The 18,662-nt window shown below is 57.0% G+C and overlaps 2 protein-coding genes across 2 annotated transcripts in view; one reads left to right on the top strand and one right to left on the bottom strand.

Annotated features, from left to right (window-relative positions):
- GPATCH3 (G-patch domain containing 3) overlaps positions 1-4,997 on the top strand; it is a 12,102-nt gene extending 7,105 nt beyond the window's left edge. The window contains exons 3-7 of the mRNA XM_078615431.1: positions 1,940-2,114; positions 2,982-3,041; positions 3,585-3,706; positions 3,802-3,929; positions 4,461-4,997. Coding sequence (XP_078471557.1) covers positions 1,940-2,114; positions 2,982-3,041; positions 3,585-3,706; positions 3,802-3,929; positions 4,461-4,671 — 696 coding nt within the window. The 3' untranslated portion in view covers positions 4,672-4,997. The remainder of the gene's footprint in view (positions 1-1,939; positions 2,115-2,981; positions 3,042-3,584; positions 3,707-3,801; positions 3,930-4,460) is intronic.
- LOC144733503 (recQ-mediated genome instability protein 1-like) lies at positions 4,897-18,662 on the bottom strand. Its single transcript, XM_078615432.1, has 12 exons — positions 17,873-18,662; positions 17,301-17,447; positions 16,570-16,677; positions 15,968-16,090; positions 14,855-14,988; positions 13,836-13,924; positions 13,048-13,421; positions 12,667-12,745; positions 10,724-10,875; positions 10,117-10,227; positions 9,743-9,826; positions 4,897-6,102 (listed from the first exon to the last, which is right to left on the bottom strand). The coding sequence occupies exons 1-12, from the start codon at positions 17,981-17,983 to the stop codon at positions 5,932-5,934; spliced, it is 1,683 nt and encodes a 560-aa protein (XP_078471558.1). The 5' UTR covers positions 17,984-18,662; the 3' UTR covers positions 4,897-5,931.

Here is an 18,662-nt window from a genome sequence, read left to right as displayed (position 1 = left end):
TTGTCTTGTGGGGGTGGTGGGTGATCTTTGTCTTGTGGGGGTGGTGGGTGATCTTTGTCTTGTGGGGGTGGTGGGTGATCTTTGTCTTGTGGGGGTGGTGGGTGATCTTTGTCTTGTGGGGGTGGTGGGTGATCTTTGTCTTGTGGGGGTGGTGGGTGATCTTTGTCTTGTGGGGGTGGTGGGTGATCTTTGTCTTGTGGGGGTGGTGGGTGATCTTTGTCTTGTGGGGGTGGTGGGTGATCTTTGTCTTGTGGGGGTGGTGGGTGATCTTTGTCTTGTGGGGGTGGTGGGTGATCTTTGTCTTGTGGGGGTGGTGGGTGATCTTTGTCTTGTGGGGGTGGTGGGTGATCTTTGTCTTGTGGGGGTGGTGGGTGATCTTTGTCTTGTGGGGGTGGTGGGTGATCTTTGTCTTGTGGGGGTGGTGGGTGATCTCTGTCTTGTGGGGGTGGTGGGTGATCTTTGTCTTGTGGGGGTGGTGGGTGATCTTTGTCTTGTGGGGGTGGTGGGTGATCTTTGTCTTGTGGGGGTGGTGGGTGATCTTTGTCTTGTGGGGGTGGTGGGTGATCTTTGTCTTGTGGGGGTGGTGGGTGATCTTTGTCTTGTGGGGGTGGTGGGTGATCTTTGTCTTGTGGGGGTGGTGGGTGATCTCTGTCTTGTGGGGGTGGTGGGTGATCTCTGTCTTGTGGGGGTGGTGGGTGATCTCTGTCTTGTGGGGGTGGTGGGTGATCTCTGTCTTGTGGGGGTGGTGGGTGATCTCTGTCTTGTGGGGGTGGTGGGTGATCTCTGTCTTGTGGGGGTGGTGGGTGATCTTTGTCTTGTGGGGGTGGTGGGTGATCTTTGTCTTGTGGGGGTGGTGGGTGATCTTTGTCTTGTGGGGTGGTGGGTGATCTCTGTCTTGTGGGGGTGGTGGGTGATCTCTGTCTTGTGGGGGTGGTGGGTGATCTCTGTCTTGTGGGGGTGGTGGGTGATCTCTGTCTTGTGGGGGTGGTGGGTGATCTTTGTCTTGTGGGGGTGGTGGGTGATCTTTGTCTTGTGGGGGTGGTGGGTGATCTTTGTCTTGTGGGGGTGGTGGGTGATCTTTGTCTTGTGGGGGTGGTGGGTGATCTTTGTCTTGTGGGGGTGGTGGGTGATCTTTGTCTTGTGGGGGTGGTGGGTGATCTTTGTCTTGTGGGGGTGGTGGGTGATCTTTGTCTTGTGGGGGTGGTGGGTGATCTTTGTCTTGTGGGGGTGGTGGGTGATCTTTGTCTTGTGGGGGTGGTGGGTGATCTTTGTCTTGTGGGGGTGGTGGGTGATCTTTGTCTTGTGGGGGTGGTGGGTGATCTTTGTCTTGTGGGGGTGGTGGGTGATCTTTGTCTTGTGGGGGTGGTGGGTGATCTTTGTCTTGTGGGGGTGGTGGGTGATCTTTGTCTTGTGGGGGTGGTGGGTGATCTTTGTCTTGTGGGGGTGGTGGGTGATCTTTGTCTTGTGGGGGTGGTGGGTGATCTTTGTCTTGTGGGGGTGGTGGGTGATCTTTGTCTTGTGGGGGTGGTGGGTGATCTTTGTCTTGTGGGGGTGGTGGGTGATCTTTGTCTTGTGGGGGTGGTGGGTGATCTTTGTCTTGTGGGGGTGGTGGGTGATCTTTGTCTTGTGGGGGTGGTGGGTGATCTTTGTCTTGTGGGGGTGGTGGGTGATCTTTGTCTTGTGGGGGTGGTGGGTGATCTTTGTCTTGTGGGGGTGGTGGGTGATCTTTGTCTTGTGGGGGTGGTGGGTGATCTTTGTCTTGTGGGGGTGGTGGGTGATCTTTGTCTTGTGGGGGTGGTGGGTGATCTTTGTCTTGTGGGGGTGGTGGGTGATCTTTGTCTTGTGGGGGTGGTGGGTGATCTTTGTCTTGTGGGGGTGGTGGGTGATCTTTGTCTTGTGGGGGTGGTGGGTGATCTTTGTCTTGTGGGGGTGGCTGCAGGACGACGACTCGTGCGAGGAGTGGGAGCGGCACGAGGCGCTGCACGAGGACGTGACGCGGCAGGGCCGCTGCGACGAGCGCCTCTACGAGGAGGAGATCGAGCTCAAGTGGGAGAAGGGAGGCAGTGGCCTCGTCTTCTACACCGACGCGCAGCTCTGGAAGGAGGCGGAGGGCGGTGAGGCACCCGCACGCAAAGATCCCCCGTGTAGCCTCCGCAGGCTGTGGGGGGGGGGGGGGGCAAGTGCTGTTTGTGAGCAGCGCCTGCAAAGGTCAACACGGCGCACCTATGATGGGGGGTGGCCGGCACGTAACAAAGATCCCCCGTATAGCCTTAATAGACTTATTCTTAGGTTTTTTTTTTCGGTAAAGTCACGTAGGTAAAAAAATTAAAATTAAAAAAAGTTAAATAAAAATAAAATAAATATCACGACGTTTCGGAGGCAACACAAGCTTCCGTCTTCAGGTGGAACCGTCACAGCACGATTGCTGTATCAAGTTGGGACAAGTGCTGTTAGCGAGCACCTATGAAGGACAACACGGCACACGAGGGGGTTGGTAGTCAGCACAACGCCCGGCCGCCTTTGTCTTCCCAGTGGCGATGTTTACACACCAGGTACTCATTTGAGGCTGAGTCGACCTAGGGAAGGCCCTGGACCAGTTTAGATAATTGTCACTGATGTTGGCTGTGAGCGGGAATTGAAATCAGTCTACCAGGTTTGTCGCACGCTGACAGCTACACTACCGCGCCCTCTTTATTCACTGACACACTGATATTCGCACACATTCACAAAGGGTACACAATTGGGGAAACAAAATAAAACAAGAACGAGAAATCCATTTAAAAAGTGTTTATTTTGTGACATTGCGGTTACTTGTAAACCCGTGGTGGCATGACCACGATAAACCAGACCTGCTGATAGTGCCAATTGCGTTGCCCGCGTTACGGCGACGGTGCTGTTGATGAAGACACCCACTACGATATTGACGACATTCATGCTAATAGCATCCCCATGACGCTCATCCTGCTTTGTTTCTTCCCCAGATTTTGATGCCCAGACGTCGGACGACTGGGACGTGGACATGAGTGCGTACTACGACAAAGGTGAGCGAACCCCTCCCACCGGAGACACTTAGGCCCCCCACCCCCCTTCCAGGGGTGGAACACCCCCCCCGCCCCGCACAATAACAGACCCCTCTACAATAACACAGACCTACCCACAATCAGACCCCCCACAATCATACAAACCCTCTCCACAATGACGCAGGCCCTCTCCCCACAATCACACGGACCCGCTCCACAATCACAAACCTCCCCCACTCACACAGACCCCCCCAGAATCATACAAACCCTCTCCACAGTCACACAGACCCCCCCCCCACAATCATACAAACCCCCCCACAATCATACAAACCCTCTCCACAATCACACAGACCCCCCCACAATCACACAGACCTGCCCCACAATCATACAAACCCCCCCACAATCATACAAACCCTCTCCACAATCACACAGACCCCCCCACAATCATAGACCTCCCCCACTCACACAGACCCCCCCCCCCCCCGCCCACAATCACACAGACCCTGCCTCCCCGCTGTGTTCATGCCACTCTCCTCTCCCGTCTCTCTCCTCTCCCCGGCGCAGACGGAGGCGACATGGATGCGCGCGACTTCGTGACGCTGCGGGAGGAGGGCCGGCGCCGTCGCGGACTCGACGATTCGGCGGAGCTGGAGGCGCGAATCGGCGGCTTTGAGCGGCACACGCGGGTGAGGCGCATCATGCGGTGACACAGCCCCAACATCCGACGCGCGGCCTCAACTCCGACAGACTCAATACCGGCCACCCCCCCCCCTCCGCTCAGGGTTTTGGGCGCCGACTGTTGGAGAGGCAGGGTTGGCGGGACGGCCTTGGGCTGGGCGGCTCGCGCAGCGGGATGGCTCGAGCGCTGGAGGGAGACGGGCAGCACCCCAAGTGCCGACACGGACTCGGGTAACGCACGGACCACGGAGAGATGACACCCATCACACTCGCGGCTGTGTGTGTGCAAGAGCCACAGACATGAGTCTGGCATTTATACCGAATAGGTCCACACTGTGATGTAAGGGCGCCACCGTGGCGAGATGTTAACTGCCTTGCTCCGGTATGCAGGAGGTCGTGGGTTCGATCCTGACGCCTGTATATTTGGAGTTTGCGTGTCTCTTTATCTGTAGCCGCGTGGATTTTTCTCCGGGTCCTCCGGTTTTTCACTCCACGTTTAGCAACACGCGTTTTATTGGAATAGATTTTGCGATACGTTAGTGCAATACATTTCCACGTGACAAGCCACTTTCGTTGAGCTATTGTTTGTGGCAAGGTCGCTTATGAAAAATAACTATGGAGCTCAGTGGGCCTTACCTGGTAAAATAAAAATTTAATAGTTTATACACCGAACTCATAGGCCCACACTGTTATAAGAAGCAATTACTCTAACATTGTGTACACCCACTATGTACGTTGTGTCTGCTGTGGACGGTGGCGCAGCTATCGAGGTGAGAAGCTGCAAAACTTCTCCCTGGCGCCGAAGCGGCGACGCCGAAACGGGGAAGATGACACGGATGCCGTCGTCATCTCCACCGTGTATGATGCTCCGCTCGCCCGCGACCAGCCCAGCTCGCTGCTGCGGAGACGGGGACATGGGCGGCTCAAGCTCCGCGACGGAGGAGACGTAGGAGACAGACACGGTGCAACGTAGGAGACACGGGGAAACGAAGACAATGTCCAGCGTGGGGAGACAGGCTCAGGGAGGATGGGGACAAGCAGATGTAGTGTTCCTAGAGAGAGACGTGGAAAGATCTGACTGGTGACCCAAAGAGACGTGCATGTGATGACCTTAAAGTGTACTTAGCTTGGTACAAGCAGCTTGGTGATGGCACAGCCGCCAAGTGTTGGATGGCAGCTGTTATCAGCAAACACAATCACGTGTGCGGACATCTTTATTCCAAGGTTAAAATTTGGTTTTATTCACAAATATCCCAAGTAAAACACAATTTGTTTATAATAAAATCGTGGTTTTCTGAATTTCTCCGACTCCACTGGGAAGAGGCTTGGTTGGGAGCCTATGAGTGGTGGTGGTGGTGGTTAGCGCACTGCACTGCAAACCCGACCCATCAGTTCCAATTCCTACTCGGACAACACTGGTGACTAATTTCCCGGGCCCACCTTACATCAACTCAGCCTTGGGGAGACAAAAGCGGCCAGCCATGCTGCTGGCCACCCACCCCTCACGTCGTGTGTTGGCCCTCGAGTGCTACTCGCTAACAGCATTTGCACGTTTTCTGTTCAGGCTATACAGGGGATCGGTCTCAGACTTTGATTCCACTTATTCACCCTGGATAAAACTCGTTAATGACACCATCCCCTTAACATGAACAAACTCGTTACCACTTGACAAAAACTCGTTACCGTGATGGGGGTAGCAGCTGGGAGGAGCAACGACAGCTTCCTCCAACTCGTGCACAATCCACATCCGCACCTTCGCGTAACACCGTCGCCGACTCTGTTTCGTTTACTTGGCTACACCAAACCCGTCATGCCGCGTTCCGATTCCCGCTCACGGCCAACACATCGGTCGCGGCCCTTGATGCACAAATGGAAGATTAAAAAAATTTATCTGGGCGGCGTGCGGAGCCTGCGGTCACCACCCAGAACAGAACCATGGAACTTGCAACATCGACCGCATCATCGCAGCGATGCGCTGCCTCACTGCGCATTACTCCGGCTCAACCACCTCAAAGTAAAATTACAGCTGTTGCTCTTCATCAACATCGAAGTATCAGTCCAGGGCCACTGCCCGAGGTTGACTCGGCACCACGCGGCCGGGTGCGATGCTGGCCACGCCATTCCCTTGCATGCGCCTTGCCAGCCTTCGGAGGTTCTCTCGAACAGCACTTGCCCCACCGGCTTCAGTCGGCTGACGCGGGGGACCTGTCTTTGTGTGCGCCAGCGTCCTTGCTCACACGAGCCCGATGCGGCTCCGCAGCTGCTCCACGTGTTCTCGCGTCACCTCCTCCAGCCTCACGAGCAGCGGTGCCTCCCCCTCCCCCTCCCTACCCTCCGCCGCGCCAAACTCCAGCTCCATGAGACAGCAGAGGTCCACCAGCCGCCGCCGACACTGCTCCAGGGCCTGCGAACCCAACCGGCGTCCCCCTCATCAGCGCCCGCAGCGCTCTCTCACCGTGCGTCAACGAGCTCTACGCTTTGCTTTGCCAGGAAAGGCCCATTGAGCTGTGTCGCTCTGTTTTGAGAAGTGACCTGGGCCACAAATGATGGCTCAACGAAGTGGCTTACGTGCACATTTATAGCGGACAAATACTTCAAACGCACGTTGATTCTAAATGTAGAGGGGAGAACTGAAGGACCCGGAGAAAAATCCACGTGACCACAGGGAGAGAGACAAACTGCAAATATACAGCAGCAGGCGTCAGGGTCGGGATCAAACCCACACCCTCCTGTATACCAGGCGAGGTAGTTAACGTCTAATCAGTGCCACGGTTGATCGGCAGGTTGCATGTGGTGCAGTAAATCGAGAGTACTCCGCCCCCACGTCTTGCAAGAAGTCTGGCCAGCGTGGAAGAGTAGGCCAAATACCTACGAGACGGGCTCTCTAGAGCGTACCCTCGCGAAGGGGGCCCCCTTCGGCCAGCAGTGATGTGAGCAAGTCATTGCGGGGCTGCACCTCTATCACACACGAGGCCACGTGGCTCGGAGGTGAGAGCGCTGAGCTGGTACCGCTTGAGAGCCTGGGTTCAATCCGGGTCTCGGCTGCAGTGAGTTGATGGTCGCCAATGACTCCGCACAGAGACCCATAGACTCAGGCTGAGACGTGATTAAACCGGGTTCTCAAGGCCAGTGCGTTGATGGTCCCAGGGTGGTCCTGGGTATGTGCGTGTGTGTGTGCGTCTGGTCTCATCAGATCTCAGAAGCTAAGCAGGGTTGGGTCTGGATACATCAGGATAGTGCTGCAAAATCCATTGTTATACCGCACTGTGCTGTAATGCCAAAGCTCCACTCACTTCACCAACCTGCACTGACGAGGATGGTCAAGTATGGTCAAACGAACCACCATGACGCGCACGGCATGAGAAAGCTTCCATCTAGCAGTGGATTGACAAATTGACTGCATGTACCTGTGTACTACACACACGTGGTCGTGTCTGTGTGCTGTACTCGCGTGATCGTGTCTGTGTGCTGCACCTGCGTGATCGTGTCTGTGTGCTGCACCGTGATCGTGTCTGTGTGCTGCACCCGCGTGATCATGTCTGTGTGCTGCACCCGTGTGATTGTGTCTGTGTGCTGCACCCGTGTGATTGTGTCTGTGTGCTGCACACACGTGGTCGTGGCTGAGTGCTGCACCTGCGTGGTCGTGTGTCTGTGTGCTGCACCTGCGTGCCGTATCTGTGTGCTGCACACACGTGATCGTGTCTGTGTGCTGCACCTGCGTGCCATGTCTGTGTGCTGCACACACGTGATCGTGTCTGTGTGCTGCACCGTGACTGTTGCACCGTGGTCGTGTCTGTGCTGCACCTGTGTGATCGTGTCTGTGTGCTGCACCCGCGTGATCGTATCTGTGTGCTGCACCCGCGTGATCGTGTCTGTGTGCTGCACCTGTGTGATCGTGTCTGTGTGCTGCACCTGTGTGATCGTGTCTGTGTGCTGCAACTGTGTGATCGTGTCTGTGTGCTGCACCTGTGTGATCGTGTCTGTGTGCTGCACCTGTGTGATCGTGTCTGTGTGCTGCACCTGCGTGATCGTGTCTGTGTGCTGCACCTGCGTGATCGTGTCTGTGTGCTGCACCCGCGTGATTGTGTCTGTGTGCTGCACACACGTGATTGTGTCTGTGTGCTGCACACACGTGGTCGTGTCTGAGTGCTGCACCTGCGTGGTCGTGTCTGTGTGCTGCACCTGCGTGCCGTGTCTGTGTGCTGCACACACGTGATCGTGTCTGTGTGCTGCACCTGTGTGATCGTGTCTGTGTGCTGCACACACGTGATCGTGTCTGTGTGCTGCACCTGTGTGATCGTGTCTGTGTGCTGCACCTGCGTGCCGTGTCTGTGTGCTGCACACACGTGATCGTGTCTGTGTGCTGCACCTGCGTGCCGTGTCTGTGTGCTGCACACACGTGATCGTGTCTGTGTGCTGCACCGTGACTGTTGCACCGTGGTCGTGTCTGTGTGCTGCACCTGCGTGGTCGTGTCTGTGTGCTGCACCTGTGTGATCGTGTCTGTGTGCTGCACCCGCGTGATCGTGTCTGTGTGCTGCACCTGTGTGATCGTGTCTGTGTGCTGCACCTGTGTGATCGTGTCTGTGTGCTGCACCTGCGTGATCGTGTCTGTGTGCTGCACCTGTGTGATTGTGTCTGTGTGCTGCACCTGTGTGATCGTGTCTGTGTGCTGCACCTGTGTGATCGTGTCTGTGCGCTGCACCTGCGTGATCATGTCTGTGTGCTGTACCTGTGTGATCGTGTCTGTGTGCTGCACCCGCGTGATCGTGTCTGTGTGCTGCACCATGATTGTGTCTGTGTGCTGCATAGTGATCGTCTCTGTGTGCTACATCCACGTGATCGTGTCTGTGTGCTGCACACACGTGATCGTGTCTGTGTGCTGCACACACATGATTGTGTCTGTGTGCTGCACCGTGATTGTGTCTGTGTGCTGCACCTGCGTGATCGTGTCTGTGTGCTGCACACACGTGATCGTGTCTGTGTGCTGCACCTGTGTGATCGTGTCTGTGTGCTGCACCTGCGTGGTCGTGTCTGTGTGCTGCATCCGTATGATCGTGTCTGTGTGCTGCACCTGCGTGGTCGTGTCTGTGTGCTGCACATGTGTGATCGTGTCTGTGTGCTGCACCTGTGTTATCGTGTCTGTGTGCTGCACCCGCGTGGTCGTGTCTGTGTGCTGCACCCGCGTGGTCGTGTCTGTGTGCTGCACCCGCGTGGTCGTGTCTGTGTGCTGCACCTGTGTGATCGTGTCTGTGTGCTGCACCCGCGTGGTCGTGTCTGTGTGCTGCACCCGCGTGGTCGTGTCTGTGTGCTGCACCCGCGTGGTCGTGTCTGTGTGCTGCACCTGTGTGATCGTGTCTGTGTGCTGCACCCGCGTGGTCGTGTCTGTGTGCTGCACCCGTGTGGTCGTGTCTGTGTGCTGCACCTGCGTGGTCGTGTCTGTGTGCTGCACCCGTGTGGTCGTGTCTGTGTGCTGCACCCGCGTGGTCGTGTCTGTGTGCTGCACCCGCGTGGTCGTGTCTGTGTGCTGCACCCGCGTGGTCGTGTCTGTGTGCTGCACCCGCGTGGTCGTGTCTGTGTGCTGCACCCGCGTGGTCGTGTCTGTGTGCTGCACCCGCGTGGTCGTGTCTGTGTGCTGCACCCGCGTGGTCGTGTCTGTGTGCTGCACCCGCGTGGTCGTGTCTGTGTGCTGCACCCGCGTGGTCGTGTCTGTGTGCTGCACCCGCGTGGTCGTGTCTGTGTGCTGCACCCGTGTGGTCGTGTCTGTGTGCTGCACCCGTGTGCTCGTGTCTGTGTGCTGCACCCGCGTGGTCGTGTCTGTGTGCTGCACCCGTGTGGTCGTGTCTGTGTGCTGCACCTGTGTGATCGTGTCTGTGTGCTGCACCCGCGTGGTCGTGTCTGTGTGCTGCACCCGTGTGGTCGTGTCTGTGTGCTGCACCTGTGTGATCGTGTCTGTGTGCTGCACCCGCGTGGTCGTGTCTGTGTGCTGCACCCGTGTGGTCATGTCTGTGTGCTGCACATGCGTGGTCGTGTCTGTGTGCTGCACCTGTGTGATCGTCTTCGCGCAAGCTGGATCCCTCTTGAGCACCTTCATCTTGTCCACGCTGAATCCCATCAGCTGGGTCAGGACCTGGGGGTCGGGAGGTCAGAGTGGGGGTCAATCCGCCACTGTGGTGGACATTTCTTCACTAAAGTAAAAAATAACATCGGTATCCTACGATTTACAAACGTTCGGTTTACAAAATTTAGCGTTAAGGCAATTGAAAAATTACGGACGCTTTTCGATTCACGTAATTTCCACGTTCGCTAAATGTTACTCCGGCACGGCTGTGAGATCATAATGAACTTCCAGAGATAGGCCGCCACCACTTCTCCCGTGACCCCTTGGTGACCCCTTGGTGACCCCGGTGCGGTGCGCACGTGGTCGCTGAAGGTTGCTTCAGTGAAGGCCGTCCCATCCGTGATGCGCGCACGCACGCTCCACGCTCCACGCCGCGTCTGCAGGGGGCCCAGTAGCGTCACTACAAACCCCTAAGCGGGGTGGGGGGGGGTCACAGGAGCACAGGGGATAGAAGGGCGTATACGGTATAGAGGGGGTCACAGAAGGGTATAGGAAGGCACAGAGGGGTCATGGTGGCTAAGGGTGCCGTGAGCCCGGTTTATGGGACTACAGTAAAACCTCGGATTGCGAGCATAATTCGTTCCGGAAACGTGTTTGTAATCCAAAGCACTCGTGTATCAGTTGTGATCACGTGACGCTCGACAGACAAAGCGTATACACGCGCTACTCGTATTGCAAGACCTCGCTCGTTTATCAAATTAATATTTATTTTAAAAAATTGCTCGTCTTGCAAAACACTCGCAGACCAAGTTACTCGCAATCCAAGGTTTTACTGTATATGCGAGTCTGGGTCTCTATGCGAGTGGGTCTCTATGCGAGCGAGTCTCTCTGCGTGTCGATGGGGCTCCACCACGCACATCACCCCCACCACGTGGATCACCCTCGGCGCAAGGGTGAGCTCCTCACCTTGACGGTGATCTGGATGCGTTGTGCCGGGCGGTGGGTACTCAGCACCCGGCTTAGGTAGGTGAAGGGCGGAGAGTGCAGACCCACGCTGCTCCTGCTGCTGCTGCTATTGCCGATGCCGCTGCTGCTGCTGCTGATGCTACTGCTGGTAACTGGGGGGGAATGGGAGGGTGGAGGCATAGATGGGGAGAGGGTTTGACAGCTTTAATTCATCATGGTCACGACGGCTCTTCTTCTGTGACATTCCCCAAGGCTGGTGGATCACACACACGTTGTGAACTCTCTTCCCATGGGCATTGATCCATACCCTGGCTCACCAGGAGAAGGCGGTACAGCCAAGTGGGGACTAATCTCCACTTGTTCCATCTCCCCTCCCATGTCCGTTGAGTAGCCGTACTCTGGCCTGCCAGAAGGCGGGATCCATGGTGGCGAGATGTTAACTACCTCACCTGGTATGCAGGAGGTCGTGGGTTCGATCACGACCCAGACGCCTGCTGTATCCATGAGAGGTTTTTGGGTTGGATCGCGTAAATATATAAATGTGTCGTTAAAACACCGCCACCATCCGACACAGGCAACTAGTAAGGGTTGTCACATGAACAGAACGTGCCAATTCGTCACTAGTACGGCACTAGTGTGTAGTGTACAATGTAGTATAGTGTAGTGTATAGTGTAGTATACTAGTACAGCACTAGTGTGTAGTGTGGTGTATAGTGTAGTGTATAGTGTAGTATACTAGTACAGCACTAGTGTGTAGTGTGGTGTATAGTGTAGTATACTAGTACAGCACTAGTGTAGTGTATAGTGTATAATGTAGTGTATAGTGTAGTATACTAGTACAGCACTAGTGTAGTGTATAGTGTATAATGTAGTGTATAGTGTAGTATACTAGTACAGCACACCGGTGTGTTGGAGAGCCAAGCCACAACATTTACAATCTGAGTACGACGTTTCGCCAGTAATTACAACCAGCTTCATCAGGCGACAGCCAGATTTGTGGAGTCTTACTGTTTCGTTCCTTACATAGAGGCGTAGATGTGGTGACCACGCTTCTGCGCTCTTGCACAATGTGAGGGGGGGGAGGATTACTGAGGCAACGTGCATTATGCAGGCACACGACCACGGGCCTGCATTATGCAGGTCTGTGGTCGTGTGCTGTATATTTGGAGCTTGCTTGTCTCTCTCTCTCCCCGTGGTCGTGTGGATTTTTCTCCGGGTCTTCCAGTTTTCCCGTCCACATTTAGAATCGACGTGCGTTTGGCTGCTATAAATGTCCACATGATGATGAGCCACTTCGTTGAGCTATCATTTGTGGCCAGGTCGCTCCTGGAAAAGAGCTGCATAGCTCAGTGGGCCTTACCTGTTAAAATACAAAAGATAGCTTAGTTTTAATAGTTTATTTTAAGGCGGTACTGCGGACAACTATCATCTGTCTCCTGTGATGGGATAGAGTGTTGCCCCCTTGCTCTCATGCATGGGTTTTCTCCGGGCGCTCCAATATCCTCCCGCATGTGTCAGCGCTCATCAATTGGCTAAAAACACCTCGACATGCAGAGAACCTCAGAGCTTGGGCAATTGTTGGCAGCGACGGCTCCCGACCGCCCAGCTGCTGCCTCCGCGCTCGTGTCTGTGCTTCCTAGGCACTGTACATAGCGCCGTCTCAAACTCGAATCCCACTCTACGTCTCTCTGATGAAGGGCTATTGCCAGAAACGTCGCCCAGCAAATACAAATACTCTCTCTCTTTTGCTCAGGCAGCTCGGCGTTTTGAGTTTCGTTCGCCCGGATCGGCCCGAACTGACGATGGAGCGCACTTGTTGGTGGGGGGGGGGGGGGTACTTCATCATCCTCAAAGTGCACCTAGCCTGGCACAGACGCTTGGTGACGTCACCGCCACTGAGTGGCGAACGGCGGCTGTTGGTATTGGGGGGGAGGGGCACGCACCTGCGGGTGGGGGGCCGGGGCGCGGCCTCTTGATGGGGGGCACGAAGCCACAGCGCTCCGGAGCAGACACCCCTACGTCCTGGAACGAGATCAAAGAGTGCGGGGGAGGGGAGAGGGGAGAGGGGGGAGGGGGGAGGGGCCGCTCGTCAGCGGCGGAGGCTGCGTGCGGCGCGCCCTGCGTCGCTTCCGACTCACGACTCCACAGCCGCGCTCCGCTCAGCCTGCAACGTCTCCACGATAGGCACCGTGACCCGTGGCTCGCCCTGCCGCGTGGCTCACCCTGCCGCGTGGCTCACCCTGCCGCGTGGCTCACCCTGCCGCGTGACTCACCCTCCCGCGTGGCTCACCCTGCCGCGTGGCTCACCCTGCCGCATGACTCACCCTCCCGTGCTGCGGAGCGACTTGCTCCACCGTGCCACAGCTTGGCGCCTGTTTCTCTCGCAGGGTTTTTCCGGCCGGCTCCGGCTCCAGTTCCGTGTCCCACTCATCCATGGCCCAGTCGTGCTCCAACGCAGCACTGGGGTCCTCAGCAACGACCGGCTGCTGCTGCTGCTGCTGACGCTGCTGCTGATACTGCTGCTGGTACTGTTGCTGGTGCAGCTGTTGACGCTGTTGACGCTGCTGCGGTGGTGACGGCTGCGGTGGTGCCGGTGAATTTCCGGCCATTCCCTGCAGGTTCAGGTCGTTGTCATCGGGGAGGTCGTCCACGGGGAAGTCATCGGAGAAATCATCCGGGAAGTCGGCGTCGCTGGCGCCTGCAGAGGGAGGGACGCGACGCAGGGCGAGTGAGTTCCGAGTTTGCGCACGGGAGTGGGGGGTCACGTCACCCCCTGCCCCCCCCCCCCCCCCAACATCACCCAGCGTGGTTCGGGCTGCATGGCGCAAAGAACCCGGCGACCCAAGTTCGATTCCCACTCGCAATCAATAACAGTGGTGAATATCTGAACCCATCCTGGGCCTCTCCCGAGGTCGACTGTGCCTTAAACGAAACGGAACAAAACATCCGAGACAGAACAGAGAACAAGGTAGAACGAGACGGAACAGAACGAACTAGATGCAACGAGATGAAACATAACCAACACTTTGATTTCCGAATGGAATTGAGACCGGAACCCCAAGCGCATCAACGAGGGCGGCAACGATGCTCGAGGCTGGAGTGTCTGACGAACCGTTCTGCATGTGAACGTCTTGCTGGTGATGCTGCTGCTGCTGCTGTTGCTGATCCTGCTGCTGAGTTGGCGCTGACTCTGGCTCTCCGCTAAACCCACGAGACACGGACAGACACACAAGTGTGGGTGTGTGTGCACGTGTGTATGTGTGTGTGCACGTGCGTATGTGTGTGTGCATGTGCGTATGTGTGTGTGCGCGTGCATATGTGTGTGTGTGCGCGGGGGGGGGAAGCGTTGTTGTCGCGGTTATCGCGCCGCGCTACGAACCCGGCGACCCAAGTTCGATTCCTGCTCACGGCCAACACAAGTGACGATTATCTGAACCGGTTCAGGGCCTCCCTTAGGTCGACTCGGCCTCAAATTAGTACTTGGTGCGGTGTGTAAACATTGCCACTGGAGAGACAAAGGCGGTCGGGCGTGGTGTTGGCCACCCACCCCTTTGTTTACCGTTCCGGCCTTCATGTGCATGCGTCTACGTGTGCGTGTGTGTGCGCGTAACTGGAAGTGATTTGACAGCCCTGCGATGGAAAACACCGTCACTGCCAATCATGGGTCGCGGAGACGGCCATAAACACGGGAACAGGGGAATGATGGGGTTAGGGTTGGGATTCAGGGTGAGGTAGGGGACAGGGCAGGGGATAGGGGAGGGGATAGGGCAGGAGATAGGGTAGGGGATAGGGCAGGGGAGAGGTAAAAAATATGGGGTGAGGGTTGCTGTAGTAGTGGTGTGGCCCCGCGTGCCACTCTGTGGGGTGGCACGGCCACTCTGGGCCGAGGGGGACGCACGGGGGACTGGGGTAGCCACCGCACTGCCCCTCCGGGCGAGGTCGTGCGAGGCCACGTGCGAGGTCACATGCGAGGTCACATGCGAGGTCGTGAGATGTCGTGCGGGAGGTCACGCGAGTTCACGCGAGGGGTCACGCGAGGCCACGTGCGAGGTCACATGCGAGGTCGTGAGGTGTCGTGCGGGAGGTCACGCGAGGTCACGCGAGGGGTCACGCTGACCCGGTGGGACGCACATGAGGCGTGCGAGGAGGCGTTGCGGCTCGTTCTCCTGCGCCAGCGCCTCCACCTCCCCGCCCAGCAGCGAGACGTGCGCCGACTCCAGCAGCAGCACCCCGAGGCGGCAGGGCACGCGGCCCGACACGAGCAGCTGGCGTGCACACACACGCACCTACGATTAGCGTGGTGGGCTGCGTACGGTGCGAAAGAAGTTCACCAAACGTACAAAAATCCCTCGCATAGCCTTTCAATCAGAGGTCGCAACCGGGTACCCGTACCCTATCCGATACCCGGCTACCCGTACCCGGCCGGGTACGGGTACGGGTAGCCGTTTGCGACCCTGGTGCGGCCGCGTACGGGTAAGGGTAAGGAATCAAAACCCGTTTGCGAACTCTTTCAACAGACCGGTGGGGCAAGTGCTGTTAGCGAGTAGCGCCTATGGAGGCCGGCACGGCACACGAGGGGGTGGGTGGTCGGCCTGGCCGCCGCTGTCTCCCCAGTGGCGATGTTTACACATCGCACCAGGTGCTCATTTGAGACCGGTTCACATGTTCGGCAATGTATTTGTACATTAGCAGGAATCGAACTTGGGGCGCCGGGTTCGTAGTACAGAGCGCACACCGCTGCGCCACTGCTCCCCACATGCAGAAACGTCACCTCCCTTCCTACAAAAACTTGGCAGGACCCTCCTGAAAAAGAGTCTTGAGACTCAGTGAGGCTCATCTTCTTGGTTCTTTCGGTAAAGTCACGTAGAAGGGAAGTAATAAAATAATAAAAATAAAACATAATAAAATAATTCTCACGACGTTTCGGCCACAATGCAAGCAGCCGTCCTCAGGTGAAGAACAGGTCTGTCAGACGCTGTCTCCCCGACAGAGCTGGTCTTCACCTGAGGACGGCTGCTTGCGTTGTGGCCGAAACGTCGTGAGAATTAGTTTGTTTTATTTTTATTATTTTATTACTTCCCTTCTACGTGACTTTATCGAAAGAACCAAGAAGATGAATCCCTGCAGTCACGAAAGCTTCAAATCGAAACTCAGTGAGGCCTTCCTTGGTCGGAAACACGCCGCATGACGATAAACCAACAATCAGCCCACTGCAGCTGCACGCAGGGAGAGGGCGGCCCCCACCTTGGTGCCGGGCGGGAGGAGCGGGTGGAGCGTGGGGATGGGGCGGTACTCCATCGCCTGGATCTCCTGCACCCCGTCCGTCAGCTGCAGCAGCAGCATCCTCCCGGCCTTCACCTCCCACGGCTGCAAAGACGAAAGTCAAAGACCCCCTCTCCCGTGTAGCCTCAACAGACTGCCGGGGGCAAGTGCTGTTGGCTAGTAGCACCTATGAAGGCTGGCACGGCACACGAGGGGGTGGACGGCCAGCACCACGCCCGGCCGCGTTTGTCTCCTCAGTGCTGCTGTTTACGCAACATACCAGGTACCCATTTAAGTCTGAGTTGCCCTAGGGGAGGCCCAGGACCAGTTCAGATATTTACTGTCACTGTTATTGGCTGTGAACAGGAATCAAACTCGGGCCGCCGGGTTCGTGGCCCAGTGCGCTAACCACTGCACCACCGCTCCCCCGCATGCACACGGACACACTCGAAGATGCACACACACACACAGAGCCTACACATCAATCATAGGTGCTGCTCGCTAACAGCACTTGCCCCTGCAGCCTGTGTGGGCTACACGGGGGACCTGTGTGTGTGTGTGTGTGGAGCGGCAGCTGCCCGGACCTGCTGAGGCCTGGGAGCAGCTGTCACTTGCTCATTGCTCGTGTCTCGGCCCCGCAGCTTCTGCAGCTGCGCGTACATGGGCTGGCTCACGTCCACCAGAGAATCCATCTGTACAGCAGCAGCAGCAGCAGCAGAAATGCGCGTGGCCGCACACAGGCACCTCCGATTAGCACAGTCGGCCACGCATGGCGCGAAAGACGTTCAGCATACGTAGTGTAAAGACACCAACACACGCGTATGCACGCGCGCACACCCGAACGCACGCACGCACGCATACACATGTTCAATAGATGTGGTGGTAGTGGTGTGGTCAGTTGGTGGAGAAGTGGTTATGGCTAACACTGGACCGGCGGCGTGTTGGTGGAGTTTACAGCACAGGCAGTCCCAGTGTGTTGGCGGTGTGTTGGTGGTGTGTCTAGTACTCTAAATAAGTGATACAGTAAGTGATACAGTAAATTTGGCTGTGACGGTCCCACCTGAAGACTTGTGTTGCCTCCGAAACGTCGTGATTTAATTGAGTTATTTTCATTTATTATTATTTTATTATTATTATAATTTCTACCTACGTGACTTTACCGAAAAAACCTATGAGTATGAATCCTCGCAGTCACGAAAGCTTCACATCTAGAAGGTGTGTCTAGTGGTGTGTCCAGTGGGGTGTTGGCGATGTGTCTAATGTTGCGTCCTTTAGCGTGTTGGTGGTGTGGCCGGTACTGCGGCGCGGACGGCACCTGCAGGGCGTAGTATCCACCCAGCGTGGTGGTGAGCACCTCTCCCATGCCCGTGGGCAGCACCGGCAGGGCCATGTCTCGCAGGTCGGTGAGCAGCCACTGCTCAAACACCTGCCGGTTCACTTCCGAGGGGGACAGGGTCCGGCCCTGCAACACCAAAGACAAAGATTACACATATAGCCTTACTGTCGGGGAAAGTGCTGTTAGCAAGTGCCTATGAAGGCCGGCAAAAAGTACTCATTTGAGGCTGAGCCGACCGAAGGGATGCCCAGGACCGGTTCAGATAATCGTCACCGGTGTTGGTCGTGAGCGGTAATCGAACTTGGGTCGCCGGGTTCGTAGCGCAACGCTACCACGGTGACAACAGCACCACAAATAGTGACACCACAATAACACCACAACCACAATAGTGACAGCACAAAAACCCACAACCACAGCACGATTACCATCACAGGACAGCTTGGCCATAGCCTGTGGCTCTGTGATTCGTGTCGTCTCCGCTGGGTTACTCTGTGGCTCTGCTGCTACTGCTGCTACTACTACTGCTGTGTCTCGTCGTCGTGGTCTCTCACCGCGTTGTCCTGCGCCAGCCAGTCCAGGCAGGCGGCCAGCCACTCTGCCGGCACCGTCACGTGCCACGTGGAGGCGAGCCACCGTCTCACCCGCTCCGCGGACATGGCCATCGTCCGCTCTCACTCACCACCACCCCAGGTCTCACTCACCACCACCACCACCCCAGGTCTCACTCACCACCACCACCACCCCGGGTCTATCCTCACCACCACCCAGGTCTATCCTCACCACCACCACCCCGGGTCTCACTCACCACCACCACCCCGGGTCTATCCTCATCACCACCACCCCAGGTCTCACTCACCACCACCCCGGGTCTATCCTCACCACCACCACCACCCCAGGTCTATCCTCACTACCACCCCAGGTCTGCCCTCACCACCACCACCCCAGGTCTGCCTCACCACCCCGGGGCCTCCCTCACCACCACCCCAGGTCTCCCTCACTACCACCACCCCAGGGCTGCTTCACCACCCAGGGACCTCCCTCACCACCACCACCCCAGGTCTCCCTCACCACCACCCCGGGCTTTCCTCACCACCCCGGGGCCTCCCTCACCACCACCACCCCAGGTTCTGCCTCACCACCACCACTCCAGTTCTATCACCACCCCCCCGGGGCCTCCCCCACGCGGCTCAGGACGGGGCGGTGAGAAGCTCAGAGAGCTGACAGCTCGGCTACACGACTTTAAAACTCGCGGCCATCTCCTCCTCATCATCATCCACCTCCTCCTCATCTCTCGGCCATTTTCCCGCCCTCCGATGGAGGCGAGACCCTCGTGAGGGGCGG

This window comes from Lampetra planeri, chromosome 47 (assembly GCF_965212315.1).
Source record: "Lampetra planeri chromosome 47, kcLamPlan1.2.h2, whole genome shotgun sequence".
NCBI lineage: Eukaryota > Metazoa > Chordata > Hyperoartia > Petromyzontiformes > Petromyzontidae > Lampetra > Lampetra planeri.
Note: the sequence above shows the minus strand (reverse complement) of the source record. Positions and strands in the feature narration are given on the sequence as shown.